Genomic DNA, 25706 nt, shown 5'->3' with positions numbered 1-25706 from the left:
GAGCTACTCCTAATATACATAGGATATATGAACAGAATTTGAATGCTTTCACTACCATAAGGTCAGGGAGGGTGGATTTGCTCTCAGCTTCTGGTTAGGGAAGAGATCATAATGAATTCTATTTTACAGCAATACCATCAGTGAACATAATCAGCAGCTACTGTAAGGTCTTACCAGTGCTAATAATTTTTGTACAAAAGTATTTCTGTCATTATAGTACTCTATATTTACAGAGTAAAAACGCTCAGAGGTTTTTAATTAAAAGGAAAAAGGTATGAGGGAGCAAGTGTGCGTCTTCCCTGTTACAGCAGGTAGAAAAAGTGCGGAAACAGTAGCACACACATGCAAACTATGTTTTTAGAACAACATTGGCCTTGCACATAGAAGTTTTAATGTCTGGTGACAATGTAACACTGTCCTGTCTCCAAATTGCACTCTGTTTGGGGAACTTAGTATCACAGTTTCTTCTGCAAAGATCAATAAGAACATTAGAACTGTAGCTTCAAACTGTTGTGGCAGGGGTTGTGGCATCTGAATATTGCAAACAGGATTCTGGAGCTTAATTGAATGAGATGACTAGATACTTGAATGATAGTAAAAATATGTTATGCCAGGGAATAAGGATTCACCAAGAACAATATTAACTTTCCCTGGGAAAAAGAAGCTGACCTATAAAACTCTATAGGAAAATCTCATGGAAATCACTTTCAGATCTCTGTTCAGTACTGTTTATGACATAATTATTTCCATAGCAACTGTGATGTAATGAACACAAGATTAAGACTCAACAGTGAATAAGCCACAAGAGCAAATGAATCCTTAAAACACACGACATTTGGGTGCATGTAAATATCTCAAAAACTTAACCAAAACATTGAGGAGTCCATACATTACAATTGACCTTGCCCTATTAAAGATCTGAACATTAGGCAGGCTGTGAAACTTTAAAGGACTTTGAAGAACATTTCCCAATGAGAATTACTCAGATTTGAAGAACCCACCTAAATGGGTGGCCAGACTGAAACCTTCAGTTTGAACTTCCATAGAAAATAACAATAGAAAGAAACTATTTGGGATCAGATGCAACTGTTTTATCAGTAGCTAACAGCATAGTGAAGTATCTCTAATTAGAGCTCAACAGTTCAGTCTCCATCTTGGTCTTTTAGGGTCTGGTAAAATATTTAAAACAACATAATAAAATAACTCATTAAAGAAGCTGATATCAAAAGAAATGTCAGAGAACTCCATTAGGTAAAGATGATTCTTCTCTTTCTCTTTGCTGCAGGAGTTAAAAAAAAAGCACCCTTCTTGGAGAAGGGACCTCATATTTACTATATACACTGGTTATGCAGTTTTGCCATAATTCTCAAGGGAAATTGTTGGAAGACCATTTAAAAATGCATTTTGGAACTCTCAGCATTTACTTGCCAGATTTTGTAAAGCTGAGGAAGTTGGGTTCATACTGCTCTCTAGGAATCAGTGTATTTTATGTTCTGTTTCTGTGGAACTTATGCCAGGAAAGCAGGTTGACACTCATTCTACTCTTCATGGGACAGGGAAGTCATGGTAATTTCCAAAAGCATCATCATCCTGTTGTTTAAGGTGAATGTGAAACTCACTGAAAGACTTACAGCTCATTGAGCTTATTTCCTGACCACATTCTCAAAACTATTTAGGTGTATATTCATCTTTAAGACCCCAACCATGGCCACCTAAATATTTTTGGGGAACTAGAGGTAACTAGACTTCTAAGTTTCCATAAGAATCTAGGCCTTTGTGGACCTAAGTAATGTCAAATTACTTCTGAAAATGTCACCCCCAGGAACCAGTGGTAGTATGGCCACTATTTAAAATAGAAGAAGAGTAGTTCTAGAAAAAGCAAAGGAGATGCTGCAGAGATATTTACACTGGGTAGCTTTAGACACTCATACTAGTGTGTTAAGATAGGACTGTCAGCTCCCTATGAATCTACAGATAGAAGCAAGGACCTCTAAAGGGCCATTTGTAGCGCAAAAATGGCCCAGCAGCTGGCCTTCTAATGTACAAATCTTTCCGTAGCTGAGTCTCATTTATGGCAACTGTCAATGTCTGTGCAGTTCAATTTGCCTTTTCACATGCCACCGCTCTTCCCTAAAAGCTCAACGCTACAGACAGCTCAGGCCTGAAGAGCTTATTTACTGATTTAGATCTTCCCTTCCTTTCACCGCCTTGTTAAAGACACAAGAGTGGGAACTGGCCCTCTAAACAGGAAGCAATGAAAATAATTTTACTTAGACAAAATTTTTGAATACCAAGAAGCTACAAAAATGGTGAAGTATCACAAGACTGTTGTAGATATTTGGTAACTTACTAGGTAATTGATTTACAGTCAAGGTTGCAGTGGACTTATTAGTTGAAAACATCTTTTGTCCTGGGCTGAGATTCCATGTTGCTGAGATTTTAGTGTGAAGAACAGAAATATTTATAAGAAATGTATGAAAAAAAATTTTTGTAAAAGATACCTACCTATCACCTTATTCTTTTTCCCATTTTTTATTGGTGTACACAGCAAACTCTTTATGTGTTGACTTACGTTTTCTGCATTGTCATTCTGTTAAAAAAAACCAAAACAAAACAAAATACAGTTAACAGTTTTAGAGACTAATGTTCAAGTGGCTGAAGTAAAAAAGCTGTAGAGCTGGGGTCTGTAGATATTTTGGTTTATGTACTCCTTCAAAAAGCAACCATGTCTTCAAAGAGTTTGCACATCTTTGGCTGAACAGTATAATAAATGTATCTGATACAGGCTTTGGTGAGTAATAACACAGGTAATGATGTGATAATCTTCATTCAGTAAGATTTTACAGTGACTCTGTAATTGTGCTAAAAATGTGCTGCTTGCATTAAAAGGCACCACTTCCTTGAAACTGGCAACTTCAAACCAAGACAAGGTGTTCCACTCAGCACAGCTGCAAAAGAAATCAGCTGGGCTTTAGGACACCTTTGTAATCTTTCAGGTGATGAGCTGTAAAAGGAACTGACCTCTCCCCTTTCTGGCATATCCCCTCACCTGTAATACAGCAATGTAAGGAACAGGTGTCATGAACCAAGAGTAACTACCTGGCATTAAGCTAACTGTGTATCTTGTAGCACTAAAATTTTCTTAAGCTTTGTTTTCTTTGAGATGCCTTGATTAATTAACATTCAATTCCTGTGTTGCTCAGCCCTTCATAGAGGCCCACTCCAAAACATCCATGACACCTTGCACAGAGAAAAAGGGAAGCAACACAGCTCCCCACCATGAGCCTGTCCCTTCTTTTCACTTACTGGAATAATCACATTGAACACTGTATTTTCTGAACTTTTTGTCGTGCATCTCAGAACAAAGAGCTCAGTAAAAACTGCTGATCATAACAACTCCTCTCCCTCTCATTGCCCTCTCCCTGCACCCCTCTAGCTGACAGGCTTAAACTTAATAAGAAAAGCAGGCATCTTTCTAATTTCTCCATTGGCGGGAAAATACAGAATTACAAGTTTGCTTTTTTTGTTGATGACAACTTTGAAGGCAACCTGATTGTAATCTGAATCTTGCCAAGTGACCTTTCCCTCCTAACTCTCCAGTATCTGTGTGTTCAGTAGCACACCAAACCACAAGCTCACACTTGATGAAGCTTGAAGGAAAAGCTCCCAAAGAAAAGGTTTTCCCTCTGCAAAACAGCAAAGAACTTGCATCTGTAACATTAATCTTTGCCAAAACAAGACGGGAAAGGAGAGGATAAAAGGGAAGGAACTTTTGAGAGCCTCCAAACACTCACAGTAAAGTAGAGATTACTCTGAAAACCTCCAGTGATTCTTCTCTTAAATGTTTTCCACAGAACATATTGCAAGATCTCCACATTGCACTATTTACTGACAAATGAATGTTAGGCTTTTAAAATAATGGTTGTAGGGATAAATCCCTCCCCAGGCCACCTGGCTCACTGTGTCTGAGTATTGTACCATCTCTTCACTGATAATGGATTTTATCAAGCAAATGTACCTTCCTTCCTGTTTGCATAATTCTAAATATGGCCACTAGGTTAACAGAAATAATGAGGGCAAAACAAAAAAAGATTTGAAAGGTAGACAGAAAAACATTTTCCATTTCTGAATTTCAAATCTAAGCTTATTATACTTACTGTCCAGGGAAATCTTCTGTCTTTGCAGACATCTGGGATGTTGAGAGGCTCCATTGTATTCTTGACATACTGAGCATACATATAATTGATTTTGTTTGTGTCATAGTCCCTGAAGGATACAACATTATTATGATGTGCTTAGTATGACAACGGGTCATTTCATTATGCAAAGTAAGTAACTGGTATGAGGAAAGGATAAAACCAATAGATAGAGTTCAAATCCTGTATCTCAATCCAGCTGTCATCACAAAACTGCAGAGTGGATTGATTTATATGTTCCTCCATTTCTTTAATATTCAACAACGTTAACACTGAACAGCAAACTTAAGAAATAAACAAATCAGTACAGTTTATGTAGATGAAGGATAAATAATGAACAGCTGGTTTATATTGAAATAAACAGAACTTTTTGAAAACAAACTCCATTCATGAATCTGACACACTTGAAAAATCACTACTGGATGGAATTCATATAGTCTTTAAATGGAGAGTGCAGCTGGTAGCCTTTACAAATTTTCTGCTTCCAAGTTCATTTCAAATTTGTTTTAAAAGTAAAAGCCCCAATCAGTGGCATGGGGATTCTTTTACTGAAATAGAGCTATTTTTTTCCAAATCAGGAAATTTTTACAGAATCAATCATCTCCTACTATTTTAGCCGTGATTATTTAATTAAAGAATTTCAATTCTCTTTGACCGTTTGCCTGCTTTGGAGAAGGACATATGTCCTCATAATAAACCTATTCCCATCAAGCTCTTGCCGTTTCTCTCCGATATTTGACTTGACTTTAGTTATCCTTCTGGTGTAAGAATGTTCACAGTGCTGGAGGAAGGGAATTATTCTTCCATTATTGCACAAACCTGGTTATACAGGGCAATGCCCCACAATTCTGAAAACAGTCTGATTTGGGGCTTGATTCAGTGTCTTTGATTACAAAATAAGCCTGAAATTTTATTAGGTACTTCCCATCTAATCCATGTCATTATATTTCTGCTGTTGCCTGAAATTGTGTCCTTCAAGCACAGCACAAGTTCTAACTCCAATGGCTGACTCACAGTACAGTCCTTGGCATATAATTGTGCTGTCTCCTGAACAAGATTCAGATGTGCAATTAAGACTGCTTCCCTATCAGTTATGAGAAATAATTTACCGATGGCCCATGCAAGCAGTAAATTACATGTGGAGTGTATTAACTAGTAACCATGAAAGGGATAATGAACAGGAAGGGTAAATTCTCTTTATGTTCACATAGTGTGGAAGAGAAAGTAAACAGGAACTTTTTCTTTCACCCTGCGATCTTAGTAGCCCGTTGTACCTCTACTTTCTGATTGTACGTTGTTGAAAATCATAATACAGCTCAACAGTTTTCAGTTGCTCAAGCCACACACTTTGGACATGATTTTCAAGCATATGGAATTAAATTTCATGTAATAATTTTTCATTGCAAATAAGATCAAAGGGATGCAGAAATCTCCATTTTCTCTCTGAATATTGTATCTGCAGTATTGCATTTTATATAAAACGCTGTCTCACTCTTTTGACATTATTTGAAACAACTGGTTTTGATGACAGAAAAAGAGACAGTAATTTTCATCTTCAATACAGAGGTTCAGACTAAATTTGGAAACTACTTAACCTGAGTATTTTAATTCAACTATTTCTGCAACTTTCCCTTCCCCCCAGTTGAAATTCTCAATGGTTTCTGAAAGATGACTGAAAGTTAGAACTTTAAGAATTTATTCTGCATTTAGTCAGTCATGTTCTTTGACTCAGCTTCCCTATCTATAGAATAAGAATAATGATTAAAATAATTGATTAAAAGAATAAAGTGTTATCTACTGATTAATATCTACTAATGTGGATGTATCTACTCTACAACATAGGTATCTATGCAGGTTTTTGACAGATCCATTTTAGAGCAGCCCACCAACTTGGATTTTTACTTCTCACATTTTGTACACTTCCACAGCTCAGCTTTGCAATACAACTGTGTACTTAGACCTGACAAAGTGATCAGGCCCTACTCTCCTGTTCTGCTCAGTGTGACCTTTGTAAGGTAATAGAGTTTGTCTACGTACATTTCCGGGAAAAGCTGCTCTGTAAAAATAGCAGTAATACAAGGTACTCAGTGGAAATAAGGTCTGTTATTATGGAAAAAAATATTAAAAGCATAGTTTCTTCAGCATTCTCCTGGGATGAACAAAAGTTTGAATTCATTGTTTTACCTCTTCAGATTATCAGCTGAATCTTCTAATTCCTCAGATTCCATGTGAAACACACTAGAAAATGAATCCTAGAATACCGAGACAACATTTTAATGTAAAGGTGTATGAACTTGTAATAAGTTAGAATAGTAATACTCATGAAAAGCGTGTAGTTATCGAAAACTATCCTATAATAAAGACAAGTATAAAATTATTTAACTTAATTTCACATCTAGCAGCAAGCTTGCAGGATCCTACCACAAAAATATCTTTTGGTACAATTTTAAATATCATTGAAATATCTTGAATCTCTACTGATCACTCTGAGAAGAAATGTCAGCACTTACAAGCTGTGCTAAATTTATCTGTCAGCACAGAACTTCTGCAATCAATATTCATCCAATTCTAGACCTGCTTCGCTTGGACAGGTCAAAACCTCTTCCAACACGTTGACTGATCTCCATGTTGCTTTTCACACAGTTTTTTTAACAGTTTAGAAGCCCAAATGCATAAAGAAATTAGACTCTCTACTAAAGATTCAAACTACAGACTGCTAACTAGGTGCAGAGTTTATCTAACTTGCAAGGACAGTGTGAATATGTGGATACAAAAATATGCAAATTCCTCTTCTAAATACAGTGAGAGATGTGATATTGGCAAATGATCACAAGTGTTGTGCATTATTTCTGTGCTACAGAACCCAGAAATGCTTCCTCACCTGCAGATCTTAGTACACTCATCTCTATAGAGCAGTAAAGGAAAAACTATCAATTGCAGTCTAAGACCGAGGCATGCACCATAATATCCCACTCCTTTTCTGCAGCCTGTTTTCAATAGGAAGGAAATACAGGTGGGCAGATTGGAAAGGAGCTGTGCTTTCCTTCAGTGACAGGCCATGATTCTGTTTAGATACCTTGTTTAGATATTCCTTGCTTAGATACATTCAAGAAATAAAAAGCACCATCAAAACTGATTGTGCACAGGAAGCAAAGGCTGCTTTGTTTTTCTTCCAGTCTTTTCCTTTTTTCTGTCCTACATCAGTAGCCAAGAAGGTGAGTAATGAAAGGGTTCAACATTGAAGATCTATGCCATAGGCGTAGAGGGCTTAGAGCCATAGTTTACCTACAGGTAATGCAAAATGGCTGCATAAAATGGCAGTATGGACTACACAAAGACTGAAGCCTCCCAAGTCAACACCTAACCCCAGTAAGATGCCATAGAAGAAAAGGCAGACAGCAAAAAGGCGACAGAACATACTATGCTATTGAATCAGAATGGAGGGAAGCCCATACTGCTCCCAAGGAATAAGCATTTCTGCCTTTAAACAAAAAACCATACTCACAGTACAATCTTCATCCACTATGAAGATGGTACACCTCTGCACTTGCATGAAGGATATTATAGTGGCAGCTATCTTCTTCAGAATTACTTCCAAAGACTGCTGCTCTTCAAAAATCAGGCTGGCAAGATCAAGAAGCACCTGTGGAAAAGGTCTTTTGTGGAATTTTGACTAACTGTCATTTAAGCAATAATTATCATTACTACTCTCTTGAAGTCTACTCCTCTTCCTTGAGTCAAGGAACTCAAGAAGTATGTCTGTGACAAAACCGGAGTTTTGGCTGTCACACAGACTGCAAGGCAACAGTAAATAATAGCCAGTTTGACACTTCTGATGGAAGAAATAGATAGCATAGTTGGCTGTCTCATGTTTTTGGTCAGAGAGACAAAATGGATTTAGGCATTAACAGTTCACCAAATGAAATCTGAGAAATCTAGGCAACACAGTTATTTGTCCTTAGGAAACCTAATAGTTTCCTGTGGCTCTTGCGTGCACTCTAAAACCAACAGTGATGCTTAAATTTGTTGAGTTTTGAACACATTTTTTGTCTGTTGTAATTCTAACAGATCCTAATGAACTCACTTGGTGAAAATGTCATTTGGATACAGTGTGCTGTATTTCAAAACTACTGCCAAAGGACTTCGCTGCTGATATGTGCTCATGTTATATTCCTTTTCTCCTCACAAGAAGCATGGAGCAAATTTGAAAAGATTATCCAAATTTTAACTGATTTACAAACACTGATAGTCACTTGGAAACTCGGTCCTACCAGAAAATAATTTAAACAACTGCTGCCTGGTTGTTTCTCCAAAACCTTTTCATACCATGTATGGCAGACATATTCCACCCATAAAGGTCATGGCATTAATAACCCATCAGTTACAAAGATGGCTGCAAAATACAGTTAATCAATCAGTTTTCCATCTGATCATTACTGAAAATATGGTTAGTGACTACTTATAATTGTAGGAGACTAAAGGGGCTGCCCATATAACCTCTACCATTCCACAGGGATAATTCCATCTGAAATTCTGGAGTATGTCCCCCTCTGGTTGTATACTTACAGTGAGCCACAGGATAACTTGAGGCAATATCGACTGTATTGACACTGAGGGAATTTTCTGAGATCTAGCTTTACCTTCTTGTCCTACATGGTCCACTTCTCCCAGCCCAAGCTGGAGTGTGCCCAGCTACTCCTCAGTGCAGTTAGTTAGAGCTTATCAGAGATGTACAGCATTCAATTGCTGTAATTAAAAATAGCCAAAGAATAACTACCATACAAGAAATATCAGGAGCAGGCACTGATTACTAACTAACTAACCATTGCAATTTCTTTATTCTTGGGACAAACCTGTTGACCATACCTGATTACGCCTGTTTTCAAGCAAAGATGTCTCATACAATTGAGCGTTGTGAAGAACAATTCCACAAAATGCCAAATATGCGGCAAAATCCTGAAGACAAACAGCAATACCACAAAGATAAATCCCACAGCAACTTAACTGTATTCAAATATAAGCTACTGCAATTTTCCATTTTCACTTTGAAGTATCAATTGATATTTTAGTTATTTTTGGCAACCACACATTCAGGGTTGTTTTTTTTTTTTTTTTTCAGTTACTCATAATTTGTTATTTCAAGAATCTCTTCTCCTTTTTTTAAACTAATGATCATCACAGTTTATCCTGGTAAAAGTAAGACCAATATAAGAAGCTGCTGGGAGTAATCAACTCGCTTTGCAACAATGCATATTTTATGTATTAACTGAAAAAATGAGTGTGGATAATCAGCCTCTATTATTTTCAGGAATCCAGTCTCTTGGAAAGTGGAAATAAAATTCTGCTGAACTGGAAGTTTTTTCGGTTTTGGAATGGGATTAATTCTGATATCATGCAGATACAGTATGCGTTTTGTTTTAAAGAGGAAGGTTTCACAGGGAAAGGATAAATTCTGATTTGTTTTTTATTGCTGAAGGTTTAAGTCAGCCTCTGTCAATCATTATGCAGGTTTTAATATTCAAAATGTGTTTGTTGGGGATGCCAAGAGATTAGAACTAATTCATAAAAAATAATGTCTATTAAAAATTATGAAACTCTTTTACAATGCATTTTGGTAGAGTAAGCCTGTGCTTCAGAAATGTATTAGAGATACCACGCTGATCCAGAAATTAAACTGTTTCACATACACATTTCTTATGGCCTCATAAAGAAAAAATATGCAGTATTACCAGGAATACTTACTTTTTCAGAGGTGTTTCATTTTTAGTAACTTTAAAAGTTCTGATCAGTGTGGAAAGTAAAAATATATCCATTCCCCTATGAAAATAGAAGAGACTTAAATGTCCCGCTTTCATACCTTTTCATCTTGTTCAGTAAAAGTGCCACCAATTCCAGACTTCTTATTGATTGCTTGAGCCACACCAACAACCTAGTGTATGGAAAATGAAGTAATTAGATAATTTTTAGGAGTCTGTCTTTGGATTATATTTCTAGGCATATTTACAGATGACAAGAAATAACCATTACTGTTACGGTCGACCTTTGGGTAAGAGAAGATATTTAAGCCTGTTTTTTTCTAATTTATTCATATTAAAAAATTGGCTGAGCATGCACCTGAAATTAAAAACAGACAAAAAAAGTGGCATAAGTCCTGGATGCTCCTATGAAGAGGGGCTGATTTGATCCGAAATTTATTCTGTAAATTGGAACAATCATCTCCCAGAAAGGCAGCAGCAGTTCACACTTTTGCAGTCATAAGCCAGATCACACAGCAGCTTTCTCTAAAGTTCATCTGCTTTTCTGTGTAGAAAATACCCTCCCTGCTAGCTCTGACAAAGTTTCCCAAACACAGCATCCTTACTTGATCTAGAGTTCAGCATTTTGTATCTCTCTGAATCTGATCGGATTAATTTTCATCTGCTGAAAAATAGTTGTGTTCCTGCTATACTCAAGTTTATTACTCAAACTAAGTACATTTTTTTAAAGTAGGAAAAATTTTACTAAGACCACATTAAACCAACATTGAGAAGAGGTATTTTGTTATGCTTCACCTGGTAGTTAGACTGTCCTTCTTGCCAAGATATGCTGATATCTTGCCTTTTAAAATTATTTTACCTATAGAGCAGCTGCTCAGAAGGTAGGGAAGAATCCTGGTATACAGGTAAAGAAGCTAAGCAAAGGGTAAAAAGTCATTCACAGGTCCTGCAGGACATCTGCAGTGGACCGAAGAAGCAAACCTATGTGCCTCATCAACATTAAAGGCTTTTCATTAAGTAGGCACATGGCTTAAGTCCTAGCTTTCAAATGGAATATGTACCAAGATCATCAGCCAACTGGCTTCATAAATTAGGCTGCTGACATAAGTAAATCAGTGCACAGATAATAACAAAGTGGGTTTACCTGAACTAGAAAAAAACTACTATGATTTATGAAATAAAGACATGCTTCATTTACTTCCTCTGTTGGCTTGTCTCCTTTTGGATTTCAGTGGAAGAAAATAGAATCTGTGTAACTATGAACCAAGCCACAATACACATCTAGTCTTATAACATTCTGTATAAATTATGTTAAATTTCAGATGATGCTTTTTTGTGTAGAAATAATCTGTGATAAAATTTGATTTCAGGTTTCTAGACATAATTCCATTAATTGGGAGATGAAAACATGATTTCTTACAAAATGAAAACAGTCTCTTTAAGAACAGTCAAGTCCAAGCTACTGGTGCTTTTGTAACTTTCTACACAGACGGTAGTTAGCCAGCAAATGCGATTTCTCCATACAGGATGTTGGTTTAGGTTCAAAAGAAATGTAAAATGCATGAGAGAGAATGACACAGCTGTTTAAGCATGATGTTTTTGTTACTGCCAGTCTTTGTGGAGTTTAGCTGAGCCTCCCAGGAAACCAATCTGCCCTGCAAACAGCAGAACTCCTTACAAAGATGAAAGTGGAATTCAGATCTTTTCTTAGTACTGATTCCAGTTTCTAATGCAGGCTCTGACATCTGGGTAGAAATTAAATTGGGTTGTTGCTTTAGACTTACTCTTACATACTCAACACAGATATCTTCTCTGGTAACTTGGGTCTGTTTTCAGAACCCAAGGAAAACAAGAGAATTTAAAGAGACCTTCATACAAGCCAGTATGAAGAGAGAGTGAGCATTTTTTAGAAAAATTAGTTCACTGGAATATATTTCTGTAGATTCCCCACTGCAGTTATTCAAGCTGTGTGCTGGCAGTGACCATTCTGCCCTGTAAACTAGTTTAAACTTCTTCTGGATTCTGAACTTACCCTTGTACTTCTGTGCTTCTACTCTTCTGAGTCACAAATTAAGCGCCTAACTTCACAGCACACTAAAAATTTCACAGCATTCAGGAGGAGAGATTGGGCAAAGAGATTAAATTCAGTTGAGATACTTCTGACTTGCACTGTCAATAAGGTGAAAATGAGAGGTTTTCTAACTTAAATAGTTTATCATTCCATTAAAATGACGTTATTTATTTTTAAAATGCTATGTATTACTAATGCAGATTCTTGTTCTCTATTAAATCAAACTTTCTATAATGTGTTTCTCTCTGATGCATAAACCTTTCCTAGATTACAGGATTTCAAGGCATTAGCCTTTCCCTAATATAGTTCAGTGTGTTTCCTCCCCTTTTGAGACTTTGCAAATTATTACTAATCTGACTTTAGGCTTTAAAAAACATGGAGAGAGTATAGTTTCCTTGATTTGTGAAGTAAAAAATAATGTTCTGTTAGTGAGTATTGACAGGTTTCTGTAATTGATATTAAGCATGGGAGCTATAAAGTGGTGAATCCAATGCTACTCATCAGGATGGATGAGAAAGGTACCAAAGCGCCTTCTGAGGAAAGTGCAGAGTGCGGACAATTATGTCTGACCAATTACTTATATTGGTACTCAGAAATGAAGCCCACAGTTGATGATATCAAGCTGAATAGCCACTAGCAGCGCCTGGAATAGATTTAGGTTAAGGCAGAGCAAGAGGGAGGAAAAGGAGGCTGGAAACTTGCAGGAGCTGGAACTCACTCAGTAAAACCCTGCACTTCCTTACAATTAGACCATTCATCTGTTTAAATGGCTGGGTCTTATCTTATGCTGAACTCAATAAATCTGCTGTGTGGTACTAGCACAGATGAAGCTCACATAGCTGAGTACAATGACATGAAAGAGTACATGGTAAGAACCCATAAAGTATATGCAAAGCTTTTGATTATTTTCAGGTTTTTGGCGTATTTACAACAAATGATTGACAAAGCTGCTAAGAACTTCCTTTATTTGAGATCAAAGTAGTGTAAGACCAGTACAAAGTGTTAATGATGGCATTTTTTCTCATCTTGCTTGTTTGGGATAAACAGTAGTGGAAGAAAACTGTGTGGTGTGCATGTTTAAAAAGTTTCACTTAACTGTTAATCATTAAATTTGTAACTGCTAAACTGATGGAAGGCATACAAACAGTATTATTTTTGTAACGGAAGACAATTTACTATCTCTCAGCCTAGCATTCCCAAAAGACTGATGTTACAAACAAGGTCATTGTTCTGCAGCATGAATCACTGCCAACTTTAGGCTCATAAATGTCTGTCTGAAATAAAGCTTAACTGTCAGGTCTGTTCCATACAAGCCAGTTTTTCCCCACAGTCAACCTCTCATATACTTCAGTGAGGAATATTTCTTATCTAGTGGACTTTCCTACTGTAAGAACTGTGCAATTAGCCTTATATACTTCTATAGCAGACTTTGAATAGTAAGGAAGTCCTTTAATCAGTCAATATGCTTTTATGTTAACCTACATGTGTAGAGATTAATGGTTAGGTCTTTCCTCATACTGCTGTCTTCTGTGGGTATTTATTTTCTTTCCATATATTTTTTTTTCAGTTTTGATCCAGCACGAGCTAAGACAACTTTAATGAAGTCAGAGGCTTTTTAAGCCATCCAAAAGGTGAGTACATTCATCTTGTGTAAACACATCCTCTCCATGAAAGGAAAGCCTGTGGTGCTTAAAAAAGCTATAAGAAAACAGTAAAAGGACCATATTAATATACTAAAAAGACTATTTAGGCTCCCTTTATTATCACTGCATGTTTCTCATATGTTAACAAAGGCATGTGTTCTAAGAGAAATGGTCATTTTTAGATATGATGATGATAAAGACTTTATTTTATGTTTTTTCTTGTTGTTTCAGTGACTTTTGTTGTATGTACCTTTTTTCATACAAAATAAACAGTTTTAAAAAATTGAACTGATCCAAATTATGGCCTCATTTATACCAATACAAATGCCGGTGAACTTCACTAAATTCTGTAAAATGTGGTGTAGAGACAGTAATGAGAAACACCTCAGATGGATATTATTTAGCCATTGGAGTCTTGCCTGCCACCAGGTAATTAGGATAAGATGTAGGAAACTCAAGAGGATCTGTTCCTGTTACTAAAGTAATTATGTAATTAGGACAAAAGTAAATCATATGGTAGCATTTTAGGCCATGGAGAACATATGCCTACATTTTAGAGAATACTAGGCACAGTATGAAACCCAAATACTCATATTTAAACTTACTGAATCAAAGGTGACTGATTGCTCTGAGTTCTGCTATACAGAAAACTTCTTCAGATAAGAGGTACATTAAAAGTGTGAAGTCTTTGTGGTAACAGACAAGATGTATCTACATATCTGAGATAAAGCTAATTGTCTGTAGAGCTCGAAGAATATAATTAAAAAATGACAGACCCCTCAAATACTTGCTCATGAAAGCACTGTTCCAGTCTAGCAAAAATATGTTTTTTAAGTTGCACAGGCCAAATATTTTGTGTGTCTTTAATTCTCTAACAGTCAGGTACCAAGTGAGATCTTTTGAAAGCTGAGTCCTGTAGCATTAAGGCAAAGATACTTAAATTTCATATCTTGTCATTCTCCTATTGTGCCTACAGAATTATCCTGTATATCTGTTGGTCACCCAAGACAAAACTAATAGGAAAGAAAGAGGTTAAAAACAGCTATCAGAAGGGATGACCACTAGAAAAGCATAAGGTAGTACTCTGAACTGAAGAAAACCAAGACAAAGGGAGAGGGAAGACTGAAGTAATTTGTATCTGCTTATATTTTGATACCTGTGAGCTTTTGGCCTAAACCCCAACATAACTAGTGAGCTGTTGTGTTGAGTGCTACATGCTCTTTTTCCTGAACTTTACCCTCAGTCTGACTAGGTAGGTGGGATCATAGAACAAGGTACATCTATAATAGTCACGCAATTCCTAACAAGAGCCTTAAAACAGGTTTCCTGTATTGAAAATGCATAAGGAGTGGGCAGAAAAAAACAAAACGAAACAAGCTGTATGTGAAGGACGTTAGTGGTCCAGTTTTCTTCAAAGTCAGTTGGAAAAACTCCTCTTGGATCAGATCACGTAAGATAGACCTACATCACGAAGACAAAATGCAATTTTGATGATGGAACTGTTCTCTTACTTTCGGTCCCCAAAAGGGTGAGGAAACCTCCAACAATTACTGAGTCAATATCCACACCTGTTTTACCACATCTGAAACCAGCTTCCCTACTATATTCGTGCTGGCAACACAGGTAATCTTCCAGTGCTGGCACTTGTTCTGTAACCTTTCTTCTTGATCTGTACCAGTTATGCCATTTAATAAAGCCTGATCCACATTACAAGGAGAGATTTCTTCTAATTATCAGAGGGCTTTATTTTTGCTAACTATTTTCTCGCAATAGCTGTCTCCTGCCTCTAAAAGTAGCAGGCTACCTAGAATGTTCCCAGTAGATGATGACTGATGACTTCAGTGCTGATGACTGTGCTCTGAATTTTATCTGGGTTGTTTCATGCTGCGATTTTTTTGTGCATTAAGATTACAGGCCTAACTTCGTGAAAGCTATTCCAGCTCCACAGGCAGCTAGTGTGCTTTTTAGTTGCTTCTTACTTCAGCTGACTTAAAAATATAATTTTGCTTCCTAAAAAGATATGGGTTTTTATTACTTTGCTGGCCCCTGAAGAAAAATGTCAGTAAGCCAAAGAATGGTAATAGGAAGGGAAACTGAACTTTTATCTCATCTTAAGATGGGAACATATCCACTTGAGAAGACAGACTAAGTGCTCTTAACCTTACTTTGCTCTCCTGCTCTTGTAGATGTTTGATTCAGGTTCATAAAATTATCCTGCAGGGTTGAACTGTATTTACAGACCTTCCTTTTTAAGCAACAGAACTTTCACATCCTGTTCTGTCATTCAAGCCAACAGTAGCCTGCATGATTTCCAGCAATCTAGCTATTATACTACAACACGTCTCAGTATGAGCTGAAAATCCACCCAAGAAGCAAATGACTGATCTCCATAATCCTGTGGCAAGACTGCTATTGGAACTTGAATTAGTTTGTTTAAAGTTAGCTTGGCTAGTTCTACGCTATACCACAGTGACTGTGGTATATTATCCCTGAAGTTTTCACTGTGGGAGAAGATAACTTAGCTGGCTAAGAGTAACATGCCTGGACACATTTTATACGATAAAATTCAACGGTATGCTTTCAACGGCTGTTGGAAATAGAGTAGCACCCCTGATTTGTTGGGAAGAGTTCCCAGTGACAGGAGACCCGGCAAAGTAAACAACAATGAACTAAACAATCGGAGTGAGCATTGCCAGAATAGAACATTTCTTTAGCCATTTAGTAGCATGTTCAATCTTACATGCTCAAAGCCCAGGGCATAGGTCTCAGTTAATTCAGCTAAAAGCTCATATATGAGGAAATCCTACAGATTTTAGTAGAAACTGAACTGAAATATAACTTTATGGAAATAATTTTGCACAGCTGAAAGAAAAAAAAATGCAGAAATAACAGAAAACAGTGACATTCCCGTAGATGTTCTGCAGCATCTGTGATTACTCTGTATGTCAGAGGGTGTCCGTTCTACAGATATTCCAAACCACTTAGAGAGTTCTAATGAGTCTTGTATCAGCTCTGGATAACTCCGCAAGTTGGTTTAAACTAAGGACTTCCATTCTCTATGCAGTTCTGTCAAATTTTGTCAAAATGACTACAAAATGTCTACAAAACCATATGGAGAAATTTGAGGTGATAATTATTTGCAACATCTTCTGTAGTCCTTTTTCAGGGTCTCTGAATCCATGACCAAACAAAATCAGAAGACAGTGTCACTGCATTTAGTGACTTTATTACAGGAGCTCTAGAAGGCAAATCAGTACCATATGGAGCTTCTGAAAAATTGAAGGTTTAAGGACACACCTGGAATGAAAAGCTGCTTTTTGAGATACGCAATGCAGAACTGCCACAACCTCAGGTCTTCTGCCAGTAGTGGTGAAGCCCTGATTTCTGTATAAGCACTGTAGCACTGAAATGGTTAGTGCTAAGAGCTGAAGCCCGTGGCTAGCAATACCAGCTTCCTCTTGGTAACTCTTGTGGTACAAGCTGGCTAATAGTAACTTTTCATTGGTGGCATTTGTGCTACTGAGGATAAATATTTAATCTCTTTTGAAGGTTTTGATGTGGTCTCTGATCCATGTTGATAAGCCAAGTAGCAAGTCTTACCTACTATTGTCTAAATATCCATATAGAATTATCTGCTTTTAGAGAAGAATCACAAGAGAAAATTTTCTGGGAGAGAAACGGAATCTTTGCTATGGCTTTGCATTCACCATATGACAAATTTAAATACAGGAATAGATGACTAAATGATTTGACTTAGAACCATTTTGTTTTTCTTTTAAAGTAGAATACAATTCAGATTACCCAAGGTCTTTCTTTCTTCTTTTCTTCAATTGAGATAACCAGAAATTGATAAGAGTCTTGCATGCCAGGAAGCGTCATGTGGCAATATTTTTGTCATATGATAGGATGGAAAGAATTTCTGTTTAGTTCTTAGACATTGTGCAGCAGGGATTTACAGATATCAGAGCTTTGTTCAAAGCCCCTGAAGGCAGATGTAAAACTCAGTCAGTTTGCATTTGTAATTTTTCATGCGAAAATAAGAAATCTTTATAAAGCTAGCACTGTGCAAGCCTCTATGACCTGATCTTATAGGACACAGTCAGCAGAACTTTCTGCATCTGAAATTCAATGTTTCTGTGGCATTTCTGTCAGCAAGAACAGGTTGAGTAGGAGATTGAGAAAAGTTCTTTTACGATTAATGTGAATGTAATTCTATTCTTCATGCACATCTGTAAAATACTCATATTGCACTGCTTTTATTCTTATTACTACTAGTTCCTGGCTCTTCTGTGAATTAGACTGTTTTCTTCTTTTCATCTGTGGAATTTCTGACTGGCTTTTATTTTTAAGTGAGACTTCGCTTTCTCACATGCCTCATGGAAATATAGGCAAATGTGAAAAACGCGTAGTGGAAAAAATCTCCATACTTAAGCAGGCCCAGAGGATTTAATAATCAGCATGAGATTTTCTTCCTCTCAATTACTGATTCTTTTGTTACAAAAAATAGTACAAATACTAAACAAACAATCAGAAATCCCCAGTTGCTTCTCTTTCTCAGTGTTTATTTTTGGATGCCTTCCAGAATTGTCTTTCAACTGTGGTTGCTGACATGCTGGGCCAAGGCAGCCTTCACTAGCCTCACTATTGCTAGAGGGGCTTTGGGGACTTTTTTTTATAACAGGGAGGAGCTAGTATGCTGGTTTTGTTGTTTGGGGCTTTTTTAAAAAAAGAAAAGAAAAAGCTGCAGATGCAGAAAGCAAACATCAAATTAAAGTCCAATTCACTGACACCAACATCTGTCCAGAAACATGTCAGCCATGTGTTGTGGTAAGAGGGAGAAAAACCTTCTGGTAGAGACTTTAAAATTGGAGAAAATTAAAAAGTGCCATTCTTTTCTATATGAAATCTTATAGTTTAGCCCCTTCAAATTAGTGCATATTAGTAGAGCATAACACTCTCCTCAAACTTCATGTTGGCTGAACTTTTCAAAATAAACACATACCTGCTTCATTTCCACTTGCTGGTGCACTTAGGAGTAAAAAGCTAGCTGAAGATACGGCCAATTGCAGGTTTATTCAGCCTGTAAGTCATGGTGTATTGGACCAACAGACTACAGCTCTTATTCCTTCCCCCACTGACTATCAGGACCCGGTGAGAAGTAAGCACTTTCACACTCCCTGGCCACCAAGGTTTTGTAATTCATTTCTAATCCAAATTACACAGAACATAGCATTTTTTCCATTCAACAGAAAGAAAATGTGATGTCTTGGGTGAAATTTAAAGCCTTGCAGCAGCCTAACATGGACCACTGGCCCTTGAAAACTCTTCATACAATATCTGCTTTGCTCATTAGCTGGCCCGGGGCCAAGAGTAGCTGCTGCTGGTTAGGAAGGGGAAGACTTTTAAGTGGGAATGGGAGTAGGAGAGGATCAAGTGCCGTCCTTGGAAGAACTGAAAAAAATAGTTCAAACCAAAATTACTAGTAGGTGAAGAAAGGAAATCTTGGCTGATCATCTGGGTCAGCTAGAGCAAGATTCAACAAACAAGTTAAATCAAGAGTTTCATCCATTTATATAATGAAAAAGGTTCAGTGCAGCAAGAGTCAAGGTGACATATTCCGTAAGAGGAGTGAAAGATGGAAGAGCAAGAAAAGGAAAGTATGATGTCTTCAAACCAATCTTGGCAGTGTTTTGGAGTTTGAGCTTTCCAGAAGCAAAAAATAAATACTCTGAAAAATAAAGGAATTATGGGTCAGAGAATCTCCATCTTAAAGCTCTAACACACTCTGTAGAGATCCTTATACTTTCAATATTCTAAGAGCTGGTGATGTGCCTGCAGGCTACACATTCGGATCAAAAAAAAAAAAAAAAATCCCTTACTTACTCCATAAGTAAAACAGTGCACCTCACTGTTTTCCTTTCATTGTCTTTCATTGAGTGTACTGAATTTACTCAGGAACTACTCAGAGCAAGAAGACGTCACAAGTTCATAACAAGAATTCTTCCTACTGCAACAGCATCAGACAGGAAGGGAGAACTTCTGTGAGAAGCAGCATGGACAGGAGATATGTACAAGAGTTCAATGATCAGATTCACATGGTTTTCATTAGGAGTGATTTCAGTTATATGACTTGGGGATGCCTTTTCTGAACCACATCAACACCATGCATTTTTCAACGCTTGATGTTAAGCACTTAATATGTTTTGTAATTTATTACTTATGGACTGAGTTATCAGAATGTAAAAACCAGCCTTTTAGACAATGATAAACCCCAGTTTGTGTCATCTGAAGAAAAGAAAATACATACAAGCTAAGCTGAAGTACAGTAATACTTAAATGCAGTCTGAGCGGGCACTCAGGCCAATAAGTGTGCAGAGAACTTTAGTGCTGACAGATACTTGCTCCAGGAATCAGAACAGCACTTCTAGAGTTAAATACATATCTTTTACTTCCGTGTCTGGGATTAAACTCTTCTTGATAATTGCCTTTGGCTTACATTACTGAACTAGATAAGATATAATTAAAGTCCAAGCAAACACAAGCAGTCTTTTTAAAAAAGAGATGGTTTTATACTGTAAGATAATGACTGACAGCTAATAAAAGTTTAAAGAATTAGCATTGCTTGAAACAGTATTACATGAAATGATCCCAATACTACAACTTACCTCTTCCCTATGATTCTTTATTGGCATGCAGAGAATACTCTGAGTCTTATACCCTGTGATCTGGTCAACTTCTGCATTGAATCTTGGATCCTGATACAAGAGAAAAAGATAATTAATTGACTGCTTGCCTAAAGACCAGTTCTTTTTTGTCCCTGGTTTAAAGGTTAAGAAAAGTACAATATTTTACCTAACTGTTATGCAGGATAAAAAAGGTTCACTACTAGCTAATAATTGTATATACTACTATCAGTGTGTTAAAACAACCAAAAGAATTTATGTGGAAGGTGAGTGCCTGTGGATAAATACAACTGCCAGAAAGAACCAAAAAACTGAAACCCTAGGAGACTCCTTCCTTGAGCCCAGACCATCATTATAACAAATTTATACATGGACTAACAATCCCTAGTAGAGCTTTTATCGAGAAGAAATTACGGAAATATACCAAAAGACATATTGCCACAGAGAAACAAAGTTTCATGAATGCAATTAGTGTTTTTATTTTTACCAGAGATTGCTTGTTTCTTTTTTTCCCCCCAGCTGAATATTGTTTTAAAGCTCTGTTTTGTTTTGGTTTTAATCAGACCAAAATAAATCAGACTGTTTTTAAAGGCTGCTGTTCTTTCTCTGGTAATTGGTTTCAAGTTGAGCATGATGGACCCAATTCACGAATGAACTTTAGAAATATAAGGACAGGTGATGTCCTGCTGGAAACACATACATAGCAAAAGTTTAGACAGTTTCAAAGGCAGCTAACTAGTGTTTGAAAATGAAGCTGTATGAAATCATCCTGCTCTTTTTTACTTCTGAAAAAATCTACTTGGCAGTGTTACCTGATTTTGTAAACATACTCAGATAAAGTGAGAGATGATCAATTAGAAGTGGTATTTTTTAGTTCTGTGTTACTTTATTAATTAGTTAATTAATCAGTTAAGTAATTCACTAAAATTCCCACCATCCCTAAATTCAAAGCACAAAATCAGCATATCCAGAGAGCCTGGAATGAAGGGATGTTAAGATGAGATATAAGAGATGTTCTCTTCCAGTGCTGGATTCTTCTCCTTTTTCCATCTAGCCTTGTATTTGAGGACTCACATTGCAGAGTATCATTTCACTTGGGAGACCTCTTTACAGTTCAAACCCTCATCCTGTTCTTGTTCATTCAGCTCCTACTCTTCATGCCTTAGGTATGATAAAACTCTTCAAAGTTTTTTTAGTTATAGGACTCTGGTCTTGCAGACAGTTACTTACACTCACAATTTTGTTCATTTTGGTGCAGAAGTACTTTACATCCCTGTACAAGCAGAAAGATATACATCTAAGTGTCTGATGCTAGAAATACAAATATAGCTGGGGAAGAAAATCTGACTGCTACTGTCAAAGTTACATAGTTTATTTTGATATTAGCATTCCTGTAGCATTAGTCTGTAGCATGTTTCTGTATATGCACGTATATATAATACATGTATTATAACCAAATATGTGGTGTCAGGTTTGCATCTTGCCTGGTTTAAGTCAATATAGCTCCAAATATATATATTAAAATGGCAATATTATATCAGCTGATAATACAGCTTTTTCCTTTTTTCAAGAATTGTTCAAGAGAAACTTTCTTGATTTACCTCATACGCATTCTTGATGTTCAGAGGCTGCCCTATAGCTGCTACGTGACCCACAATGCCCTTGTTCCACTCCAGGCGAATGCAGTTGTTGGAAGCTTCTTCCAGGGTGGAGCCCTCTGCCACGTCAAACAGCCTGCTGACAAGAAACTTCTCATTGGAGCTATCCTCACAGACCAAAAACAGGGAATAGCGATCAGCTGCTATCAGCTCATGGATGTGTAGGAAAATTTTATGGCAAAGTGCTGTGACATCTAAGTGACTGGAAATATCCTTCACAAGTTCTAATAGCCTTGAGCACTGATCCCCTGCACTGGTCTCGGTCCTTGGAGGTTGCAGAGGCATCTGCTCCTTCTTCTCAGAGCCAGAGAGGAAGCTCACTGCTCCTACTGAGTCCTTGACAACGATTGGCCTTAAGGGTCTGTCAAATTCAGAAGCAGAGATTTTCCTCGCTGGTGTCCCAGAGTTGGTCGTTTCAGCACAGGCAGGCTGGTGACAATCACAGGATTCACTCTGGGACTTGGTTCCCTCCTTGCAGACTGGGATGGTATGAACTCTCTCAGCAAACCATGCATTAACCATTTCTCTGTAAAACAAAAATAACAATACAGTGAGTGACGTAAGTTAAAAATCCTCAGGAACCAATACATATTTGAAGAGGACACTGCAAAGTGGGTAACTTTAAACCTTTTCATGCGGTGTACTTTTAGTGCTCCTCTGTATTGATATTCTTCAGTTCTACACAGCACTTAGCCTAGATTAAGCAGTAATGTTTCATGCCCTATAAAAACAAAGCTATTTCTGCCTAAAGGAAATACCTGAACAGGGCAGAGGAAGGCTACTTATGCTGTGGCTTTCAGAATATAGAGGATCAGAAGTTTACACCATAATTTTGTGCTTGAAAAGTTCCGGTTCTTCCCATTCTAAGACCTGGATTTCTCTATAGGATTTATATATATCCATATACCTATATATCTATATTTATGTAGATATATAGATATACATCCATATGAAGACAAACTTTCTGGTTTAATTCCATTTTTTCTAAACCATTTCTAACTTTAAAAAAGATCATTTGGAACTTGAATTTTCTCTGTCAAATCACCTGCAGCCACCACTATTTCTATGCTGCCTATCCACTATTTTTAAATTAACTTCCCCTGCTCTCTCAGAGTTGATGAAAAATGCTATTTTGACTCAAAGTACAGAAGTTTTGCTTAAAAACTATCAGAAAGAAACATGAATATTTCTAATTCAAACCCCTTCAAAATAATGAAAAGACAGGCTGTTTTCATGCACTTCTCCTATTTCTTTCTTTGCAGATGAAATTCATTGCCTAACTTAACCCAAAATACTGAATATCCCCAAAATTATATTTTTGAAGTGTTTACCATTAATTTTAACAAGTCCCACATCTGTAGTATTTAACTGTTTTTCTCAAATGAACACTAGAATGCCAACCTTAATAGTGTCCTCACTGCATAACGCATGTGTTGAGTAAACCATAAGCACATATATAATCAATAATGAGTATACTTTTTCTTATCACTATAATATTTTCTTGTCCAAAATCTGTGTGTTTGGGGTTTTTTTTTGTTTGTTTGTTAATATAGAACTTATTTCCTTTACTCAGTGTTGAGGATTCTTCACAGCACAGAATCTGCTCACAGAAGAAATTGTTTTTATGAATTAAATAACATATAGGCCTATGAACAGCAAAAATCCTATTAAAAAGTCTGATCTTTTGGAAACCTTTCATGGTTTTAAATTTGGGATATTTTTTATTTGCTCAGCAGACCACAGGAATTTCAAGAGTGAAGCTGAATGAAGCCATGGAAATGAGTCAGGTTAGTCAGCCGCTGATCGGTTACATGCATCAGTATATGTTAAATATGAAAAGCACTACGTAGCCTTTTTTCCTTACAGAGCAGCTTCATATATGTTGTAGAATGCAATTCTACAAGTGCAATTAACTACTACTTCAAAGCAAAGTAACCATTTTAAACATAACGTCCACCAATATTATTTTTATTAGCAAGCAATACACAACAGGAAACTTATTTAGCTTCTGTTAGGAGGGTTTGAAAGAGTTTTTCAGATTTTGCAATCACGTATCATTTGGAGACCTCAACTGTAGGCAAATATGCTATGAAAAATTGAATTGATTTAGGAAATAGCGTGAGTGTAAAGGGAATACCTGGGCAAAAGAAAGTCATTATATACCGTACCCATTCCACTTCGGTATGAGCTACCTGGTGATTTTTCCCCTCAAAAAACGATGTCTGACTGAAGTAAATTTCACTCAATGTAGCACAAATTCTTCTTTTATGCACACAAGTACAACTCCGAATAAATGGATGATAGACTATTCTTTATTTTGGCTTCTATCTGTGTACTGTGGTCCTGATGATGCAAAACCTTACATACACAGTTAATATCATTCACAGCCCAGAGGTCTTCACAGCTGAATGGTCAGTGTGGTTACACAGGACATTTTTGAATCTTCTGATGATGAATCTTGAGTTGTTGTTTGTCCAAAACCACTGAATGAAAAGTTGGACACAATGAAGGCAGTGAGCATTTTGCCTCTGAGTTCCACAGGGCTAGGATTTCATTCCATGTTTTTACATTTTCCATGAAGCTCCTGGAACAGTGCTCACTGTAGCATTAATATACCTCAATCAACATCTATTATAAATTTCCCAGCAATCTAAAGCTAGTCCAATTACTGGAAAAAACAGTGCCAAAGAACACAATGAAATTCCATTGTTATTCTGAAAGAGTTTTGGTTTGTTGCTTAGCTAATTATTTTTAAAGGAAGTAAGTTCCACTTTTTAAGTATATTAATAAACACTACCAATGATCCTTCTTTATTACAGCAGTGATATCTATTATTTTGTGGAGTTACCTCATCCAAATATTTATTGCAGTGAAGAAGCATAAGGAACAATTAATATGTTGTTACAACTTTGATTTTAGCAAGATTACTTTATAGTACTTAAACAGGATAAATACTACATGTGGGAGCCATGACCATGTATTACTGAAATGCATAATATAATTTGCATAGGTCAATATCACATTTGCGAAAGCTGTTTCAGTGAGAGTCAAGATAAGACAGTAGCATTTGGTAACATTTGAAATTTTCATTTATTAAACTGAATGAGAAAACAGAATCAAAATTAGTGATGAAAATGACCAGAAGTATCCTTAAGAAAAAAAAAAAAGCTTAAAAGGGAAAGATTTCTAAGTAAACACAGTACAACCTCTAAAATCAGTACTGATAACTCTTGTTATCGTGTGTTATGCTATATTTGGATTCTTTTTGTTTTACTCCAGTCTCCTCAAGAAAATTACTTTGAAATTTTAGCTTTTTCTAAACAAAATCTAGCATCTATCACTAAGGCTGCAGAGAAGAACCTGAAAACGTGAGCTGGATGCAATTAAAGCCTCAGACACAAGAAGGTCAATATAGAATAATCAATAGTTTTCAAAGAAGGCTTGTGAATTGAGCCAGTTTCATGGTTGTGTGTGCTGACTTGGTTATTTAACATTAAGGACTGGCATTAATGTAAAATAAGATCTAAAAGTAACTCTAATAATCTAGTATCAGGTGGAGAGCTTTCTTCAACTAGCAAGTGCTTAGGCATAGGAAGCTGTGCACTTTGTCTAGTAGTTTGAACCTGTACTATTGCTGAGTACCAGCAATGCTTAGAGCAGTATCTGTTTGCATGCCAGGAAAGGAGAATATAAAATGCT

At 36.7% G+C, this 25706-nt stretch overlaps 2 protein-coding genes across 10 annotated transcripts in view; one reads left to right on the top strand and one right to left on the bottom strand.

Moving 5' to 3' along the window:
* Positions 1 to 25706, bottom strand: part of PDE5A (phosphodiesterase 5A) — a 135487-nt gene that overhangs the window by 28464 nt on the left and 81317 nt on the right. For all 8 annotated transcript variants that reach the window (XM_021298671.2, XM_021298669.2, XM_065062757.1 and 5 more), the window contains 8 exons: positions 21951 to 22533; positions 20332 to 20421; positions 10054 to 10125; positions 9063 to 9152; positions 7702 to 7839; positions 6381 to 6448; positions 4158 to 4266; positions 2506 to 2590 (listed from right to left, as the gene is read on the bottom strand). In XM_021298671.2, the coding sequence (XP_021154346.2) occupies positions 2506 to 2590; positions 4158 to 4266; positions 6381 to 6448; positions 7702 to 7839; positions 9063 to 9152; positions 10054 to 10125; positions 20332 to 20421; positions 21951 to 22533 (1235 nt within the window). The remainder of the gene's footprint in view (positions 1 to 2505; positions 2591 to 4157; positions 4267 to 6380; positions 6449 to 7701; positions 7840 to 9062; positions 9153 to 10053; positions 10126 to 20331; positions 20422 to 21950; positions 22534 to 25706) is intronic.
* LOC110364879 (WW domain-binding protein 11-like) overlaps positions 1 to 25706 on the top strand; it is a 58520-nt gene that overhangs the window by 21766 nt on the left and 11048 nt on the right. Inside the window, exons 2-3 of one of the 2 annotated variants that reach the window (XM_065062766.1) lie at positions 13591 to 13654; positions 23744 to 23794. The gene's annotated coding sequence lies outside the window, so the exon portion shown is untranslated. Of the gene's footprint in view, positions 1 to 13590; positions 13655 to 23740; positions 23795 to 25706 lie in introns of both variants that reach the window. The other variant, XM_065062765.1, reaches the window with a different exon arrangement.

The sequence above is a fragment of the Columba livia genome, chromosome 4 (assembly GCF_036013475.1).
Source record: "Columba livia isolate bColLiv1 breed racing homer chromosome 4, bColLiv1.pat.W.v2, whole genome shotgun sequence".
NCBI classification, from domain to species: domain Eukaryota; kingdom Metazoa; phylum Chordata; class Aves; order Columbiformes; family Columbidae; genus Columba; species Columba livia.
Note: the sequence above shows the minus strand (reverse complement) of the source record. Positions and strands in the feature narration are given on the sequence as shown.